This window comes from Lemur catta, chromosome 17 (genome assembly GCF_020740605.2).
Source record: "Lemur catta isolate mLemCat1 chromosome 17, mLemCat1.pri, whole genome shotgun sequence".
NCBI lineage: Eukaryota > Metazoa > Chordata > Mammalia > Primates > Lemuridae > Lemur > Lemur catta.
In genome coordinates this window covers 27,998,169-28,018,514 of record NC_059144.1, presented here as the reverse complement: position 1 = coordinate 28,018,514, position 20,346 = coordinate 27,998,169, and the positions used below count along the sequence as shown (strand labels likewise).

The 20,346-nt window shown below is 38.0% G+C and overlaps 1 protein-coding gene across 6 annotated transcripts in view; it reads right to left on the bottom strand.

The window, feature by feature from the left end:
• Positions 1-20,346, bottom strand: part of ATRN (attractin) — a 133,475-nt gene that overhangs the window by 63,635 nt on the left and 49,494 nt on the right. For 5 of the 6 annotated variants that reach the window (XM_045528988.1, XM_045528989.1, XM_045528986.1 and 2 more), the window contains 6 exons: positions 19,729-19,897; positions 8,485-8,575; positions 7,648-7,891; positions 6,723-6,906; positions 5,196-5,350; positions 2,206-2,290 (listed from right to left, as the gene is read on the bottom strand). In XM_045528988.1, coding sequence (XP_045384944.1) covers positions 2,206-2,290; positions 5,196-5,350; positions 6,723-6,906; positions 7,648-7,891; positions 8,485-8,575; positions 19,729-19,897 — 928 coding nt within the window. The remainder of the gene's footprint in view (positions 1-2,205; positions 2,291-5,195; positions 5,351-6,722; positions 6,907-7,647; positions 7,892-8,484; positions 8,576-19,728; positions 19,898-20,346) is intronic. The other variant, XM_045528990.1, reaches the window with a different exon arrangement.

Sequence of the window (20,346 nt, the reverse complement as noted above, 5' to 3'; positions counted from 1 at the left end):
ACATATTGGTGCATGAAAGCATAGACCAACCAGAAACAGATAAAAGTGCACATGGAAATTTGGTACACAGTAAAAGTGGTATCTTAGTGGGGAAAAGACAGTCTTTCAGTAAATGGTACCGAGATAATGAAACATACAGAGAAACAGAAAACTGAATTTATTTCTCTATTCTATGTATCGGGATATATTCCAAATGGATCAGAGAATGACCTGAAAAAAAAAAAACCACATCAGTACTAGAAGAAAGACTGGGTGAACTTCTCTACCACCTCAGAGTGGAGAAAACATCCCTATGACTTAAAATCCAGAAGGCAGGTAAAAAAAGATAGAAAATTTTGATTATATGAATTACAAGGAGTTTTTACACAGAAAATAATGCTATAAGCAAAGACAAATGATAAGCTAGGAAAAAATTATTTACAATTACATTATAGGAAAAGGAATATCCTAATATAGAGAGGGCTTCAGTCAGTTTGCAGGGGGGAAATGCAAATGCCCTTAAGCATATGAAAAAATGCTCAATTTCAGTTGTAAGAAAAACACAAATTAAAACTACACTGAAAGGCCAGGTGCAGTGGCTCATGCCTACAAATCACCATGTTCAGAAGCCAAGGCAGGATTGCTTGAGGCAGGACTAGCCTGGGCAACATAATGAGACCCCATCTCTATAAAAAATTTTAAAAACTAGCTGTGTGTGGTGGTACATGCCTATAGTCCCAGCTGTTCAGGAGGCTGAGGCAGGAGGATTGCTTGAGGCCAGGAGTTCGAGGCTGCAGTGAACTACAATCATGCCACTGCACTCTAGCGTGGGTGACAGAGTGAGATAAGAAAGGAAAGAAAGGAAGAAAAAAAGAAAGACTGAAAACTTCCCAGATTTGATGAAAATGAATAATCTTTATGTCCATAAAGCTCAACAAACTCCAAGTAAAATAAAAACAAAAAGATCCACATTTTTTATTGCTGCATAATAGTACATATTTCAGGGTACATGTGATAATTTGATACCAGTATACAATGTGTAATGATCAAATCAGGGTAATTGGGATATTTATCACCACAAACATTTACCTTTTCTTTGTGCTGGGAACATCACAATTCTTCTAGCTATTTTGAAATACATGATAAATTACTCTTAACTATAATTTCCCTACTGTACCATCAAATAAAGATGCACATTTTGATATAATATAATCAAACTGTTGAAAGCCCCAAAGAGAAAATCTTGAAAGCAATAAAAATAAAATAACTCATCACATACAAAACAACCACATTAAGATTAACAGCTAAGAAATAATGGAGGCTAGAAGGCAAGACAGATGACATAAGGAAAGTGTTGAAAGAAAAAAACAAAAAACTATCAAACAAGAATTCTCTAACAAAACTACCCTGCAAAAATGAAGTTGAAATAAAGACATTCCCAGACAAAGACCCAGGGACCTGCCTTACAAGAAATACTAAGAGAAAATACTTAGCAATAATAATAGTTGGAGACTTCCGTATTCCACTTTCAATAATGGATAGAATAGCTACACATAAAATCAAGGAGACAGCACTTGAATATTATCAACCAAATTAACTAATTGACATCTACAGAACACTTTACCCAACAAAAGCAATAGACACATTCTTTTCAAGCTCACTTGAATATACTGAATGTACATATTCTTTTCAGAGCTCTGGTCATTTGGACGAGGCATTTTTGAGTACTGCAATGAAATGCACTGCAGACTTCAGATTATCCGAAGACTATAAACTTGACCTACACTAAGCTTCACAATATCTCCCCATCTCTGTTCCCCTACCCTATCACCTCATCTGAAGTACCCTCTCCACCTTTTTTCCAAACCTCTCCTTACCATTCAGATACAAACTACCAGAAACTCAACAACCTAAGTATCACAGATAATAGCAGAGCACACAAAACAGTAACATGCATGTAACTTTTGTTGCCCCATGCAAACAACACCAAACACTGAATGCTCCTGCATGCTAACAAAACCAGATCAATAAACAAAGCATTTGAAGCAATTCATATCCACATAAAATATTTTAAACATAAACCAGAAAATCCACACCTACATAATTATATGAAAAATTAATGGGATGAGGGAATCCTGCAAATAACACGTAAGTCCAATTCCACTTCTTCATACTTCACTTCATTTTCATTTTAAACACAAAAGGAGCAAGCACTTCTCCAATTACCTGTTGTGTAAGACTGCTGAATGGCCAAATCTGTTGACATCATGGTGGAGATCAGGTCTGGGAAGCACTGACCAGCGGTCACAAGCTAGCAGAAAGAAAAACACATTTCAGAAGAGCCTACCATTTAAAATCATAGGACCTGATATTTCTTCACGAAGACTGCAACAAACACAACCTCATAAAATATGCCTCTCAATTTTCTTAGTTACACCATTATTTCCAGGGTAAAATGCAGTGGCAGCAGAGCATTCGGCAATTCAATTCTAATTAGGGAGTTCATCCAACACCCATGACATCCAGGTCACTTATCCTATTGCCTATCAACTTGCCCCACTAGAACGTTTTTTAATGCAAGCAAATTTTACATTCTACAAAGCTTATGTGGGTAAAACATGTGAGTTCCATAATCATCTTCCACTCGTCTCCATATTGATTTGCCCGAACTTAGTAGCTAAAATGGAAAAATATGGGTGGAAAATTAAATTTTTTTAAAATTTAAACTTTATCTTATTTTTAAAAAATCTTTTCCTAGATTCCCTAGATCTACTAATTTCCCTTCATCCTGACCCACACTAGCAACTTCTCTTCTGGACCTAATAGCAACTGGTGCTGCTGTACCATACCAACCTCTCACTCCTTGTGTCACTCTCTGAGACACTCACTAAGCCAAGGGTCTTCCACTGGATCTAGACATTTATTCAGCCTGGACAACAACAGCTGTCACTTCCTTCTCCTACCCAGCCTAGATTCTGTGGTCTTCCTCCCATGGAGAGGCCACCAACATCCCTAGCTTCCTGTCCACCCACCTACTTTCTGCCCTAAAACCACTGTGTGGCAGGGATCCCTTCCTCTTATCCCACCCTCAAAGGTCCCCTACTTGGTTCAACAGATACCCCTTTCCTTTAGGCATCCAACTCTTCTGTTGGATTTCACCACAGCATTTAAATAAGCCCAAGACTAGTCCATCTTTTTTTTTTAAATGCCTCTCCTAGATCTTCCTCCCTCTGAGGCATTCCATTTACCCCTTTTCTTCCCTTCACAGACAAGTTGTTCAACAAAACAGTCAACAGTCACGTGTATACGTCTCATCTTACATTATTTCTCAGCCTCCTGCAATGTGGACTATTCCCCTATGACTAGAGGGTAATAAATGTTCTCTTTGTTGCTAAATCTGAAGGACTCTGCAGTACTTATTTTACTCAGTCACTCTGTAGCAACTGTTAACTGGCTCAGAGGTCACCAATCTCGCCTTGTGTTCCTCCTACTTCCCTGACATGCTCATAGTCCCTTTCAGACTTCTCCCTCCATCTGGGCTCAGGCTGTGTGCTCATTCCTATACACATGCACCCTACAGAAGTTTACCCCTCCTAGAGCTTCCCACTGGCTCTCTGCGTTGCTCTCACAGACACATCCAACTGGACATGGCCCCAACCTTACTTCATGCTCTTCCTCCCGCATCCTGTTCCTCCACTTCTATTCCCAGCCCTGGCAAAAGGCACCAGGTACCAAGACCCACACCAGACACCTGGAAGTAAGGACACTTTCATCTCTCTTCCCAGACAATCCTCAAGTTCCTGGTAGTTCATCAAATCTACCTCTTTATCCTCACTGCTACTTCCACAGCCTTGGGTTAAACCCTCCTCTGGCCTTCTGCAACAGTCTCTGAACTAACATCTTGTCCCTTCCCAACCACTTGCCACAATGCCACTGAAGAGATTTTCCTCAGACACAAATGTGATTCCATCACCTCCTCTGGAAGATTCTTCAAAAAGCCCCAATTCCTCAGCATGACATGCCAGGCTTCTCAAAATCTGAACAGTCTGACAGCTGCTTACTTCTCTAGTTCATTCGAAGCCACTCCTCCCTGATGTGCTGCTATTATGCAGCCAAAATTAAGTACTCAAAAGCCCTAAGTATGTGCCATGGCCTCTTTCCGCCTCTGTGTCTCTACACATGGGCTTGCTCTGCCTAGAACATCCAGCCTAATGTCACCTAACTGAATCTTAACGTTCTCAAGGACCTAGCTTAGATGGCCCCTCCTCAAGAAGGCCTACCCTGACTCTCACCCTTACCCCCCATGACTTAAGGAGTACTCATAGGTGCTCTCATACATTCGTTTCATCAAGAAACACCCTAAAATGCAATTATATTGTCTGCTCCTTTCTCTGCTTCCTCCACCTTGAGGCCAAGGGCTATAACTTATTCATTTTATCTTCCCCAATGTACAAACTCAGTGGCTGGCACGGAAATGTCTGTTAAAAATGATGTCTGACTTGGAATAGCCAAAATCATAGAGAGACAGCAGAATGGTGGTTGCCAGGCATTAGAGAGAAGGGGAGATGGGGAGTTATTGTTTAATGGGTATAGAGTTTCCGTTTTACAAGATGAAGAGCATTATGGAGACAGATGACAGTGATGGATGCACAACATCATCAATGTATTTAATTCCACCAAACTATACATTTAAAATAGTTAAGATGATAAATTTTATGTTATATGTATTTTACTGCACCAAAAAATAACAATAATTTGTTTAAAATGAAAATCTGATGATACATACACAAGAGAACATCTAGTGCACATTTGTTTTGCATGAACAAATACTGCCCTCTTCTGGTCAAGTATGTAACCACACCAAGAATATGTAGAACCAGTTTTCCAGGGAATGAAATAAAGCTAATACTCGAATCAATTTAACACAATGCTGATAGTTAAAACTACATACCACCACTATGTAAGGCATTTGTAACAAAGGAGGAACCAGATATTTCAAAACAACCTCAAAAATTCATGTGACTTCAGAAAGAATTTAATGTTGAAATAATCCTTTTTAATAGGTGTATAATATCAGTCATTAAATATAAAAAATACCATTCAGACCTCTTTCAAATGGCCTGACCATTTTGAACTGGCAATATTTTCAGTTTCTTTTTAAATGTTTCTTACAGACAAAAAGATTCCTGAAACTAAAATGGCTTTGGGAAACTTACCAATGTCATAGGCCATGAAATCTGAAGAGAAGCATTTGGCGCCGTGGCTCATGGATGTGTCATTATGTGTGTTTCCTCCAAACACCAACATGTTTCCACTCACTATTACAGCTGTGTGCAAGTAACGGAAAAATCGGCTGTCCTTAAGAATGGTCCTTTTGAGTTTATTTAGAAATAATAAATACAAGGTTAGTTTTTAAAGAATATTTATCTACCTGCTAATACAAACATAACCGTTTTATTAACTTCAGACACAATGTGCAAATACTTCCAGATTTTTCCCTATATATAAGTAACTTTCTCAACAAAAAAATACGTAAAATTTTAAAGACCTACAGGAATTCTGACAAAATATATTAAGAGCCTTAAAATCTTCATATCCCATGGCCCTATAATTCCAGTTTCTGGGCAGAAATCACGTAACATATACATAATGCTTATGCACAATGCTTTCTCAAAAAGACAAAAGCTAGAAACCAAAACTTCAACCACACAGTCTCAGTATACCCACACACCACACAATGGAGTACCACACAGCCACCAAAAATGATGATTTTTATGACGGGCAGAATATAAAACAGTGTCCACAGCATGGTATCAAATATTTGAGGAAACACAGAAAGACAGAAGAGAAACCACTGCTTTTTAATTACATTATTTTGTAACTCAAATTTGCTTTACATTTGTTAAAATTAACATATTTTTATTGGCTGATATATAGTTCAGAGTAAGAACATCCTGTTTGATGATTTCAATGGAATGATGCCAGTAACTGATACCAAAGGTGTCACACTGGTGATCAAGAAAAGGTTAAAAAAATGGATATATTCTACTTAGTTACAAAAGTGTACACAAACTATGTACAAGCTATATAATTTATTCCTCAGTGTTTTGTTTTTGTTTTTTTTTTTTTTGAGACAGAGTCTCACTCTGTTGCCCGGGCTAGAGTGAGTGCCGTGGTGTCAGCCTAGCTCACAGCAACCTCAAACTCCTGGGCTTAAGCGATCCAACTGCCTCAGCCTCCCGAGTAGCTGGGACTACAGGCATGTGCCACCATGCCCGGCTAATTTTTTCTATATATATATTTTTAGTTGTCCAGATAATTTTTATTTCTATTTTTAGTAGAGACAGGGTCTCGCTCAGGCTGGTCTCGAACTCCTGACCTCGAGCGATCCACCCGCCTCGGCCTCCCAGAGGGCTAGGATTACAGGCGTGAGCCACCGCGCCCGGCCCTCAGTGTTTTTGAAGAGCTAAAATTTTATAGTAGTTCTCAGCGTATGAGAATTGAAAACCAGTCAAAAAATACCAAACATTTTCTAACCAACATACTACAGAATTATAGATTAATGCAATAAAATAAATACTAGCTACTTTATTAACCTCTGCTTATTTCCCAATATCTCTATATACACTGCTGAACATAATTATCTGCCAGGCCTGGAAACAAAAATATAGCACAATATTTTCCCAACAATTGCCTCTGCAGAATTCACACTTTAAAGTGAAAGCTCAAGAAAAAGTACCTACCACATCTGGGTATCCACATCATATCTGTAGAGATCGTCTGCGAGCCGGTACTTATTGGCGCTGAAAGCCTTGTAGCCACCATGAACGTACAGGGCCCTGGTCTTGTGGTCATAAACACTGCTGTGGCCATAGCCCCCTTGCACAAGGGCACCCTGGGTCTGCAATATACTCCACGTGTTCTTATCTAGCAAGGGGAAAAACAGTTAAAAGCAAACATGACAGACTCCTCTAATACTTGAAATGTCCAGATAGCTTAGGGGACAAGTAGGGATTTCAGGAGACCTGATACATATAAATTTTTTTATCTTTTTGGTCTTAAAATAAGGCCACCTAAAACTTATAACAAAGCCATGTGGTTAACTCCAATCTGTTAAATGTTCTTATGTTCTAATATGCCATGTAGGAAAAGAATTACACTAAATTTAAAAGACTGAGATTCATTAAGCAAACATTTAGCTCCTTATGACCTTTAGTGACCAATATACTGATGTACTTTATAGGTCTACTTTCTCTCACAAAGTATCAACTATAAGTACTCCTACTGCACAATAACAGATATGATAAAATTTAACTAAAGGAAAGATTTTATACTAAGGGAAATCATGCTCTATTAAACCAGTTTCTAAAGGGCTATCCAAATTTTTTTCTTCAGAATATTTGTTGTTTTGAAACATTTTTAAAAGTTTATTTTAACACCCCAAGCATTTTGTGCCATCTTTGGCTCCTTGCCAAATTGACAGTAACAAATATATCCTACATAGCAGCATCAATAATCTGAATTTCACTGGTAATACATCAAAGTTAACTGCATTTCAACATAAAGTACTGGATCAAGGTTAGGTTCAATCTTGTTAAACAGTAATAATAACAGGGTAGAGGGTTTAAATTTGATTCAGAAAACATCCACTAGAAAAAATATACCTACCCAAGTCATATTCCTGCACATTGCTTATATATCCATAGAGAGGGCAGTGACCAAAGATGACCAGCATGACCACTCGGCCATTGCTCAGTGTGACAATGTGTGCCGAGTGCCCAACCACTGCATACTGTTCCTTTGCTTTAGGGGTCAACAATACCCATGATTCATTATGAATATGGAACACTCTCAACTCATTGGTCACATTCCCTGTTGAATCAATTTTTCCTCCGTACATGTAAATTTTGTCCTAGAGAAAAAATTTAAATAAAATTTTTAAAAAAACTAAAAAGATCAAATCTGAGAATAGAAAATGAACACTTCAAAAGCTTAATAATGATTCTCAGCTTAAAAAAGGGTTAGTGAAATGCACCTTTTCGTGAATTATTATAAAAAGAATGGAGAAAAGAACAACAGGAAAGAAAATTAATCATATTCTACATCTCTAACACTTCACTACTTTTCTTGGACTTCCTCATATGACCCTTACGGTATGAAATGACTTGGAAAAATAAAGTTGCCTCATCCTACCATTTATCTACAAAAACAAGGAAATGAAAATGATTATTCAGTCACATTACAATGTGGCTATTCTTGGCTAAGCTTGCTAACGAGCATAAAAGCGAATCTACACTTTTCAATCTACATTTTCAATCATTTAGTGCCATAATCATAATACTCCAGTATAATCTGAAGCCATTAAAATCTCTTGGGTTAAAAAGTTTCACCCCCCTCACCAACAGAAAGTTTTCCCCTATTAAAATCTAACATTGCATAGCTTTTCAACTACATAATACATATAGAGTGTAGTTTCTTCCTTAGTACAGAGTGGAGATATTTTACCTTGTATAATGCCAAAGAATGACCATATCTAACAACCACATTGTTCACAGAACGATTGAGTGTAAGCCACTCCCTAGAAGCAAGGTCATACCTACAAAACAAACAGATCATATTTTCACCCAAATGACAAAACAGAACATCTCGTACTCATTTTATTTGTGATATGATCCAGTTTGAAGATGCTCATTAAGTAGGGAAACACCTGTCACCTTTGCAAACAAATCTGACACCTGGGCCCACTGGGCAAGTGAGAAGTTAGGAAGGGAAGCGGGACTGATCCTGGGATAAGGAAGAAAGAAAAATCCACAAGAAGTTTCTAACACTCCTGAAAATCTTTTCTACATACAGTCTAAATCATTTGAAGGCTGTATTATACTCAAGGGATTTTAACTGTTTTGTTTTGTTTAAAGAGACAGTGCTTGCTCTGTCACCCTGGCTGGAATGCAATAACTCAATTATAGCTCAGTGTAACCCTGAACTCCTGAGTTCAAGTAATTCGCCTTGCCTCAGCTTCTCAAGTAGCTAGGACTGGAGGCATGCATCACCATGCCCAGCTAATTTTTTTTTTTTTTTTTGTAGAGATGGGGTCTCAATATGTTGCCCAGGCTAGTCTTGAACTCCTGGCCTCAAGAGATCCTTCCACCTTGGCCTCCCAAAATGCCGGGATTACAGGTGTGAGCCACCATGCCTGGTCTGACTTACACTTTTATTACAACAACTTTTCTATCATTTAATCAAAAGAAACTGATACGTACTGAAAAAGGGATGATAATTCTTATTACTGCATTTTTCTTTATAAGCTATTGTTTTATTATATATGCTTATTATTCTTTTAGTGATTACCCTAGATATTGTAACTTGCATCCTTGATTTAGCAAAGCTTAATATAAATTAATACTTGTACCATTTCCTGGGCAATTCAGGGAACTTAAACTCCATTTCTCTCATCCACCTTTACCACCTGCTTTTTGTGCTATGTTGGTATGTATTTTAATTCTATGTCTAAATCCTGCAGGATATTATTGTAATTATTTTATAAAACTAGCATTCAGTTAAGTTTACCCACATTTTATTCTTTCTACTGCTCTCCATTCCTACTTACATCTCTCTATTTCCTTCTGTGATCATTTTCCTTCTGCTTAAAGAACTCCCTTTACTGCAAGGCTGCTGGTGATTAACTCCCTCTATTTTTGTTCCTGTGAAAATATCTTTATATCTTCTTCATTTCTGAAGTAGATTTTCTTACTGGATACAGAACATGAGCTGGGAACTACAGCCTGTGGGCCAGCAGCCTGTTTTTGTAAAAAAGATTTTACTGGAACACAGCCATGCCCATTCACTTGTGATTGTCTGTGGCAGCTTTCATGCAACAATGGCAGGGTAGCTTATATGGCCCACAAGTCTAAGATATTTACTACCTGGCCCTTTAAGAAAAAGTTTGTCAACTCTTGGTAAACAATTCTATGTTGGCACTGATTTTCTTCTCAGCACTTTCAAAGTGTCATTCCATTGGTTTGGTTTCCATTGTTTTTATTAAGAAGAAAGCTTTCAGTCTTATTCTTGTTTGTTTAAAGACAGTATGTCTCAATCCACTGCTTGACTTAAGATTTTTATCAAAAAAGGGATGATAATTAAATAAAAGAAAATTACTAACCTCTCCTTTCCTTTATCTAATTGATTAAAAATGTCAAAATTTCAAGAAAGCCAGAAGACCATTACAGCAATTCAATTGTACTATGAATACATTTCAAGACCTTTAAAATACAAAAATGTCAAAAAGAAAATAATTTATATTCCTACCATGCAATTTATACTTATTCATTCATTCATTACTGAATAATCACATTCAATATCTTAAAATATTCACTTTTAGTTTTTGAGAAAAACATCACTCTACTGTATTTTATAAAAATCATATATGCTCATTATAAAGAATGTAAACAATACAAAAAAAGACCTAAAAGTTTATTCCATTATCTAGAAATGAATATCCTTAACATTAAGTAAATGTCAATCCAGACATCTCTCTAGTTATATACACAGATAGAATAGACAAAATATATTTATACAAAGGGATCATACTATAGATGATACTTTTAATACTGTTTATTTTAATTTTCATAAAAATCAATAGAAAAAAAGAAACCAAAGGGAAACCAAAACTATTGCTAAAGTTTAAATATTTGTTTCTTTTCTATAAACGAAGAAATTTAAAGTTTAACTTTGTGTAAAAAAGTTTACCTGGATAATCCAAGCATTTTAAAAATCACAAAAAACATTATAAAGCAGCAAAAAGATGTAAGAAAGTTAGATCACAATAGCAAAAAGGAAGCAAATAAATGTCAATTGAAAATGGATTAATAAATCTTAATATATCCATACAACAGAGTTACACAGCATGAAAAATATACTCCAACAACATACATCAATATAAATCTAAAAACGATATTAAGCTAAAAAAGCAAACTACAGAATATCATTTCTGTGAAGACTAGATCATATATATTTAAAGCATAAAGACACATTTGTGAAAAACTGACATCAAAATCAGGATACAGTTTATCTCTGGGATTTTGGAGGGGCATGCAAGGGTCTTCAACTGTATTAGCAATGTTTTATTTCCTATCAATGAATACACTGATATTCATTATTTTTCTACAAACCTTTCCTTTCGTCTTAAATTTTTTTTTTTTTTTTGAGACAGAGTCTCACTTTGTTGCCCGGGCTAGAGTGAGTGCCATGGCGTCAGCCTAGCTCACAGCAACCTCAAACTCCTGGGCTTAAGTGATCCTACTGCCTCAGCCTCCCCAGTAGCTGGGACTACAGGCATGTGCCACCATGCCTGGCTAATTTTTTTCTATATATATATTTTAGTTGACCAGATAATTTCGTTCTATTTTTAGTAGAGATGGGATCTCGCTCTTGCTGAGGGTGGTCTTGAACTCCTGACCTCGAGCGATCCACCCGCCTCAGCCTCCCAGAGTGCTAGGATTACAGGCGTGAGCCACCACGCCCAGCCAAATTTTTTTTTTTTTTTTTGAGACAGAGTGTCACTCTGTCACCTGGGATAGAATGCCGTGGCATCATCATAGCTCACTGCAACCTCAAATTCCTGGGCTTAAGCAATCCTCCTGCCTCAGCCTCCTGAGTAGCTGGGACTACAGGCATGTACCACAATGCCCACCTAATTTTTTCTATTTTTTTTAGTAGAGATGGGGTCTTGCTCTTGCTCAGAGCTGATCTCAAACTCCTGACCTCAAGCAATCCTCCCACCTCAGCCTCCCAGAGTGCTAGGATTATAGGCGTGAGCCACTGTGCCCAGCCTTCTCCCAATTTTTGTTACATAATTTTTACATTGTCCAAGTTCTTAACCCTCATATTACATTCTAAAACAACCGTTCCATAGTTATTTAGTACTGGCTGGATTTCACCATCATCTTGGCTGGGTATACTATTCTTGGGCTGTCCTTTCTTTAGAACTTTGCAGATGCAGCTCCCTTGAATGTTGCTGGATTGGATGTTGCTACAGAGAAGTCTGAGGCCAGCTTGATTTTTTCCCCTTTTTATGTGGTTTGCTTTTCTGCCTAGAAGCTCAAAGATTTCTTAATCCTTCTCATTCTCTCTCCCCCTCCCCACCCGCCCTCTTCCTCTCACTATGCTTTTAAGACACAATATTATACTTTACTTAAAGCAAAAATGACTTAAATCCATCAAGGATAAACGTTTTTACAAAATGGACTACATAGAACTGCAACACTTTTGTGGAATCCTGGCTATGAAAGGTGTTTCCTGAGAAGGACTAACATAGCTTATAACCACACATACACACCTTATGTTCAACCAGAGGCTTGTTTCTGTAAGTTTGGAAGAGAAGAAAGAAACAGAGGGAACACAGAAACAAGTCTCCAGATGCTCTAATCCACATCTCTTTGAAGTGACATGGAGGGTGCTCTGCCCAAGGGCTTCTCAGAGACACTTAAGTGCTGGCAGATCCCCATAACCGAGCTAAAGTGAACTACCAAAAGACACACAACAGGCTGTCAAACTTTTCACAACACAGGGAAACAAACACAAGACAAGAACAATACTGATGCAATAAAACATAAGAAATTCCAAGTACCAATTAATGCTCTTTCTTCTGGGAGCTGAGTCCAAGGTAACAGAATACTAAACAAGTAGTTCTAAGACCTGAACAAGCAGATAAGCAAAGACAAACTGTAGAAATTCAAAAACAGATGTCTCCCATACAGCTACAGCCACCTCCCTCACAAACCCCCCAATGATGGCTGGCAACCCAATATCCACCATGCCACAGGGTACCTGCTCCAAACTTCAGAGTGGCCTGGTAACCCAATCACAGTATCTGGCCACCCCAAAGACCAAGGCAAAGGCTCTGTGGGGACTGGACATGACTCCAACCAACAGGAAGCATAGAGCTCCCTGAGGCCTCCCAAGTAATAATTTGTCCTTTAACCTAAACGTTCAATAACTTGATCGAATCAAGTTTTGTCATGAAGAAAGTAGGAACTTTCCCTGAAACACCTTGTGCTATTTCAATCCATTTGTTCTCTGTGTTAGGTTCTTCAGGAACAGCAATTATACTTATATCAGATCATCTTCTGTCTTTCATGTGTTTTTGCTTTTCTTTGATTTTTTCAGCCTTTTCACCTGTATTATTGGAATTATCTCAATTAACCTTTCAGTAATTCAATTTTCCTCTAATTTTTGCTATATTTATATTTCTTTAGGCTTATAATCTCCCATTTCATCTTACAGTTATAATTATCTTCTTGTCTTTCAGCTTGTTTTTCTGAATTCAAATTCACATTAAGTTGATCTATAGCACAAGCCAGGTGGAAGGAATCTCCTTTTGCTCCTTGAAGTTACTTTTCTTTTGTCATAGGTTTTTGTCAGATTTTACATGCTGCACTCTTTCTTCCTCTTTACTTTTTCATCATAGAATACTTGCATTGGCCATAACATCACTTCTTTAATTTTGTTTGTGGTTAGACATAGCTCTGCAGACATATTATCTGCAAAGTGTAGGTGATTTCTTAATTCTGTTTCCACTGTATCTAAGACAAGTTTATCAAATTTCCATCCCAGCTTTGGTGTGAGGGCTGGTATTTTATGTTCTATCAACTTCCCTGAAGTCTAAGGAAATGTCAGAGCTCACATGAGGGGGTGTGCAGTCTGTTAGAATAAAATACTGAGATTCCCCTCTCCTTAGAGATTTTGTTTAAGTGTCCTACCCCACTGTTCAGATCATATTCCAATTTAATTAGAAGAAGCCCTGAGTTCTGGGTAGAGAGTCAGCCACCTGGTCAATTTCCTCCTTTTCACCTGCTACTCCTCAGCAATTATTTCCCCTATTCTTCAGTTAAAAGAGTAAAAAAAAACAGAAATGCCTACTCAGTTTGCTTCTTTCTAGATTTCGGGGTATCAGTGAGAATTCTCAGAATCTTCCCGGTGTGGTTTCTGTGGGTGTGGGGTACAGAAGGGGTCACCCTTGATGTTCCTGTGATTCTGTTTTCAAATTTACTGGATTAGTTGATACTTCTTCGTTACTTGGTTTCCTGTTGCTCGATTTCTTACTATTTTTAAAGAACTTTTATTTTAAGTGTGAAATAAAGTTTATTGAGGAAGGACAACAGATTTTCAGAGCAAGAGCAAGATACATTCGCCACAGAGCAGGCAATGGACCCCTCTGTCATAACACAAGGGCCTTTAAAAAACTTTTAAAAACAAAACTCTTTTTTGCTCAACGGAAGGAAATGCAGTAATGAAGTTTCAACTGGAAATCTTAACCCAGCTGAAACTTCAAGACCATTTATTTTGCAAGAGGACCACTGAGTGACAAAATGGGAACTGTTTTTTAATGCAACTTAAAAGTTTTGGGTTAACAGGTTGTGAGGAAATAGAGAGTAAGAACAATTCCTGAAATATTTTTATATAAGAGCATAAATGACCAGAAAATTTATAATCTAAGTTCTAGAAATACTACTTCTAAAAGGAATCACTGTATTTACTTTTCATGAAAGTTCACTATTTGGAACTATACTAATATTTACATGAAATATATAAAGCTGTAAAAATCATGTTCTGATCAAGTACAAGCAGAAAAAAATGTTATAATCTACAAAACAACGTGGCTCATGAGGTACGTCAGTCAAATAAAAGCAACAGGTGATATTAATATTTCCAGGAACAAAAGTTTGTGAAGGAAACAAATAATTCATTATCCCCCATTTATTTGGTAAATACTTATTTGAGCACCTTCTATGAGCTAAGCCCTGAGTTGTGTGAAAAAACAAGGTCCCCAGCCTTTGAGAACCTATAGTGGGAAAGGCAGAAAATGAGCACGCACAATAATAGGCACATATATAATTAACAATTATGAACAGTGTGATAAAGACATTGAGAGCTATTAAAAAAAAAAAAAAAAAGAACAACAGGGAGAACCTGTCTGAACCGGACAGTCAGGGAAGATCTCTCTGTGGGACTGAGATCTAAGGGGCGAGAAGAAACCAGTCCTCCGGCACGACAGCAGGAACAGTCCAGGCTGAGGGAACAAAGAGCAAAAGCCCTTCAAGTAAAGATGCACGTGCTGCGTACGAAGGCTGGTGTCGGGCAGGAGCAGAGCGAATGAAGGCAGGAGAGAAGGTAAACAGCGCTCAGATCACACTGGACCATTAAGTCCAATGGGAAGACACCGACAGGTTTTAAGAAGGTAGTAAATACTATGATTTACACTTTAAAAAAAAAAAATCATCCCAATCCATGTTTAGAAATTAGATTAACAGGAATGAAGGGAAAGAGACAGATTTGATTGGAATCTACTGCTGAAGACTAAGAAAGAGATAATGGTAGGCTGGGCATAGAGAGAAAAGAATAAATATGACATGAATTTGTGACAGATAAACGGGGATTAACGTGATGCTATGGTAAGAGGAGAAGAGGGGAAGAATCAAAAGATGTCCAGATTTCCTGCTTCAAGAGAGGGGGCTGATGCCAGTTACATGGGTAAAATCACATAAATGGTTAATATACAGCTCCTCTCCTATCTAACACAGCAATAGAAGGGACAATCACTTTCATACCTTTCATTTTACCTCTTCTCCTCATGGTAGCAGCACTAGAAGTGGTATAAGTGGTTAGATTTGGGATAGATTTTAAAGGTAGAGCCAACAAGATCTGCTGACATATTATACTAGGAGGGCCCCTGTGATCTCCACCTCCTGGTGTTCACAGCCACCATAATCCCTTCGCCTAGGGTGTACGCAGGATCTATGACTTGCTTCTAACCAATAGAATATGGCAAAGATGATGAGATGTTGTTTTTTTGTGACACCATCCTGCTAGCAGGTTCAGTCTAGAGACCCTCCCTGTGGCCTTATGAAGCAAGCAGCCATATTAGTGAAGCCCAAGTGACAAGGAATGATGGGCGGGTGGCCTCCAGGAGCTGAGGGCAGCCTCTGTGAGTTGAGGACAGCCTCCAGTTGACAGCCAGTGGGAAGCTGGGACTCTCGGTCCTACAACCACAAGGAAATTGATTCTGCCAGTAACCTGAGTGAGCCTGGGAATAAATTCCTCCTCAGTCAGCCTCTAGATGAGAATGCAGGCCAACTGACACCTTGACTACAGAGGACTCAGTTCAGCTGTGTCCAGACCCCTGACCAACAGAAACTGTGAGATAATAAATGTGAGTTGTTTTAAGCTGCTAAGTTTGTGGTAATTTATCATACAGCAAAGGATAACTAATACACATACCAATATGGGGTGTGAAAAAACAAGAAGTTAAGGATGACTCCAAGATTTTTAGCTTCAGTAAACAGAAGGATGGAGCAGTCATTAACTGAGATGACCATTTATTTTGCATTGGGACATCTACGGGAACTCTTCCCTAGAGGCTTGGGGAAAAGATCAGTTTTGGACATGTTGAATTTAAGATGCCTATTAGACAGCCAAAAGACTGAGATGTCAAGTAAAGAGCTGGAGATACGGGTTCAGGAGAAAAGTCCAGGCTGCACATACAAATTCAGGAGGCACCAACATAAAGGCCAAGATATTACTTGAGATCACCAAGAGAGTGAATACACAGACAGAAGTAGACCAAGGGCTAGGCCCTGGGGTACACTGTCATTCCGAAGTCAGTCAGGTGAAGAGGAACCAGCTAAAGAGGCTGAGAAGGAGGAAGCAGTTAGAAAAAAATATCAAGAGACTGTGGTGTCCTGTAAGCCAGCTGAAGAAAGTGCTTAAAAGAGGGAGAGATTAACTGTATTAATGTTGGTGCAAGATTATTAATAAAATGAAGACTAAGAATGGAAAATTAAAACTTCAGCTCCTAAATCATACCAGCCACATTTCAAGTGCTTACTAACCACACATGGCTAGTGACATGACAATGTAAACACAGAACATTGGCATTACGACCAAAACTTCTAAGGAATAGCACTGATCTACAGATAAAGACAGAATAAATGAGCACAGACATAGGTAAAAGGTAAATGTGGTTGTGGAAGTACTTTTCTGATGACCTTTATCTTTCAAAATAGAAACAGGAAGCAAGGCCACTAGCTAAGAATGAAAATAGGGGATAAGGTGGTAGAGATTTGAAAAAAACAAAAAGTACAACAGTTAAGCAGGAGAATGGGAAAAGGAGTGAGAAAGAATCAGTGGATTATGGACCCTTGTGGGGTCAAAGATTGCTGGAATTGGGGTATTAGAAAGATCCAAAAAGACTAGAAAGTGCCTCAGGTCAGGTTCCCTGCAAACAGAGCCTGGGATGGATATTCTTGTATAAGTGATTTATTGAGGGAATGCTCTCTGGATATACATGTCAGGAAGGAAGACAGACAAGGTATAGAAGGAGAAGCTTCTCCACCCCAAAAGGGTGGTCTGAGGTGAAGTCTACCTTTGGCCTGACTGATCCCAAGGGGAGCTCTGGAACATGAATGGCAGGCACAGTTTTCCCATGCAGAAGTAGGGTCAGGCTCTCGCACCTCCATACCAGTCAGTTGTTGGCATCAAAGCATTTTTATGATGGCTGCTTTAAAATCCTTGTCAGATAATTCTTACATCTATGTTATCTCAGTTTTAGTGTCTCTTGATTGCCTTTTCTTATTCAAGTTGAGATTTTCCTGGCTCTTAGCATGACAAATCATTTTCCATTGAAATCTGAACATTCTGAGTATCATGTCATGAGACTCTGGATCTGACCTAAATCCTCTGTGATAGCAGACCTCCTCTGATACCACCCCAGAGGGGATGGGGAAGGTTGGCTCCTTACTGCTGTTTACTGCAAAGTGGAGGAAGAAGTCCAGGCCCCCCATGTGGTCTCCACGGACATCACAAGAGTAGGGGAAGCTTCATTCTGCCTTGTGGAGATGAGTCCCAGTTGCTTGTTTGATCTTCTCTAACACTACCCTGGCAGTGGGGTTGGGACGCCTGACTACATCCTGGCGAGGGTGGAAATTTAGGCTCAGACTTTGCTGACATGTATGGGGGTGGGGCCACATTTCTACGGTGTTTGGCTAAAGTAAAGCAGTTATTATCTGAAAGTTTTCTGCCTTGTTAGGCTGCCCCTTTCCTGGTCCTGCACTAGAGAGAACAGGCTGTTCTTAAGGCTTGTTCAGCTTGTGCCTGTCAGCATTTCCAGATTGCCAGCTTCTCTAATATCAAGTCTGCGATATACGAGACAAAAAGAAAACCCTTGGAACTCACTGCCATCATTCCTTGCGCCCTGAAGTCCTTAGTCAAATTGCCACCTTCTCTCCACCTTTCCATGTTTTCTCATGCTTATTTATATATAACATCCAGGGTTTTTAACAGTGCTTACTGCAAAAAACTGTGAAAAAGACCTTCATTTCTTTATGACTTAAAAAAATTTCCTCTTTTCAAATATTCTATTTCATTAGAACATTCTATTTCTAAAGTAATATCTATTGTGTTTATTTACTCTTTCCTTCTAGGTTTGTCTTCAATTCTAAAATTATTTCTAAATTTTTTAAATTCTTTCCTAACTTCTGTCATCTCATTTCTGAATCTTTCGTATCTTGTATCACTTTCTTAGCTTGTTTTAGAATACTGAGTTATAATTTTCATCAGTTTTGTGACCATTTTTTTTTATTCTTAATGCTTTCATATTATTTGAACTTTCTTTTACTTTGTCTCTACTGTCCCTGTCTTGCTCAATTTTCAATTCTACTCCTTGCAGTTTCTCCTCAGTGTGGAACTTTCTCCTGTGCAAAAACACTTTGGCTGGTTCATTTTGAGAGTAAACAAGGGACAAACTGCTCTAGCCCCTTCTGATCCTACTACAGATCCCTTTAGCTCATCTGGCTACTAGAACATGCAAAAACTCTTTGCAATTCCAGCTGTTGTTCTCAACTGTTTGCTTAGCTTTCATGTGAGTATCTTCTAGCCATACTGGATCCGACTGGTCTTGCCATTGCTCCCCTTTGTTGCTACTACACACATGCTAATCCCACACAGGTCTCATAGCTATGCCTCATTCATTCATATAGTTACCTCCTGACCAAGTTTTGTTACAGATGTTGGTCATGTGCTTTTGATTTTGCTAGCCTAGCTTTTCTGTGTGTTTTAATGACTATATTTGGGGGGATTCAGAAACTATGTTACTATGACCACCATATTTACAGACTCCCTTAAAGAACAGATGTTGGTTTTTGACAATCTTCATTAATAGAAAATGCTGAGAAAAAAATTCTAGGTCACAAAATCAGCATGTTCATAAATTTCTTCTAAAAGTCACTCTCCACAGCTAATTCCACTGAGACAACATATATTCTCCTTCAAAAGGAGCAACATGGGATCAGCATATAGAACTTGATCCTTGGGGAGTATTAAACAATGGCATAATTTCCCCTAGCAAACTATTAATATAAATTCCAACCACTTGACCTATAGAACTATTAATTACATTAAAAGATAAAGTAATCCCCTACTTACATAGAACCTACTGTAGGTACCTAAAACAAAATATTAGAGACAGTATCTGGAAAAGATGAATTATTGCTTATCATAACAATGAATTCTTTGTGGCTCTCAATTTTAAAAACTCAACATATGCCAAAACAGTCTGAAAGACTACTACCAAAATATTAACAGGGATTTTCCTCAACTAATGGAATTATTGATTTTTTTTCTTTTTGCTTATCTGTGCTTCATAAATTTTCAAAATGAAAAATTAAGCTTCCTGCAAAAATGTTTAAAACAACTTACGCTAGAACCATGTTGTAATCTGAGTGGTTGAACATATATCCTCCGATAACCCACATTATATTCCCATTGACCACAGCTTTATGAGATGCTCTGGGGAGCTTTAAGTTAGAATATTCCTCTCGAGTCCAAAATGATTGGTTAGCTGGTACAGGAACTGAACATCCAGGACCTAATAAAACATGATAAATTAGTTTCACAAAATGCAGCTTTAAAGCTTATTGCATATTTCAAGTTTTAATCATCTAAATGCAATGAATACTTAAATAATACTTAGTCTTTCCTTTAGCATCTAAACGTCAGACAAGTCTCTTTAATTTGCACTTTTAAGTTACTCAAAGTATTAACCAAAGGTAATCCCTAATAAAATTCAAAATTACATACTTTCTAATGATGACTTGACCATATCCAGGTTAGGTTTTCCTTAGAAATGAAATACTTGCTTAAACAGCTCTCAGGAGAAAGACTAGATGAAGAAATTATTAATTCAAATGAAAAACATTAGGGCTAAAATGTACAGTTGTCCTTTGGTATCCACAAGGGATTGGTTCCAGGAATCCCACAGATACCAAAATCCACAGATGTTCAAATCCCTTATATAAAATGGTATAGTATTTGCAT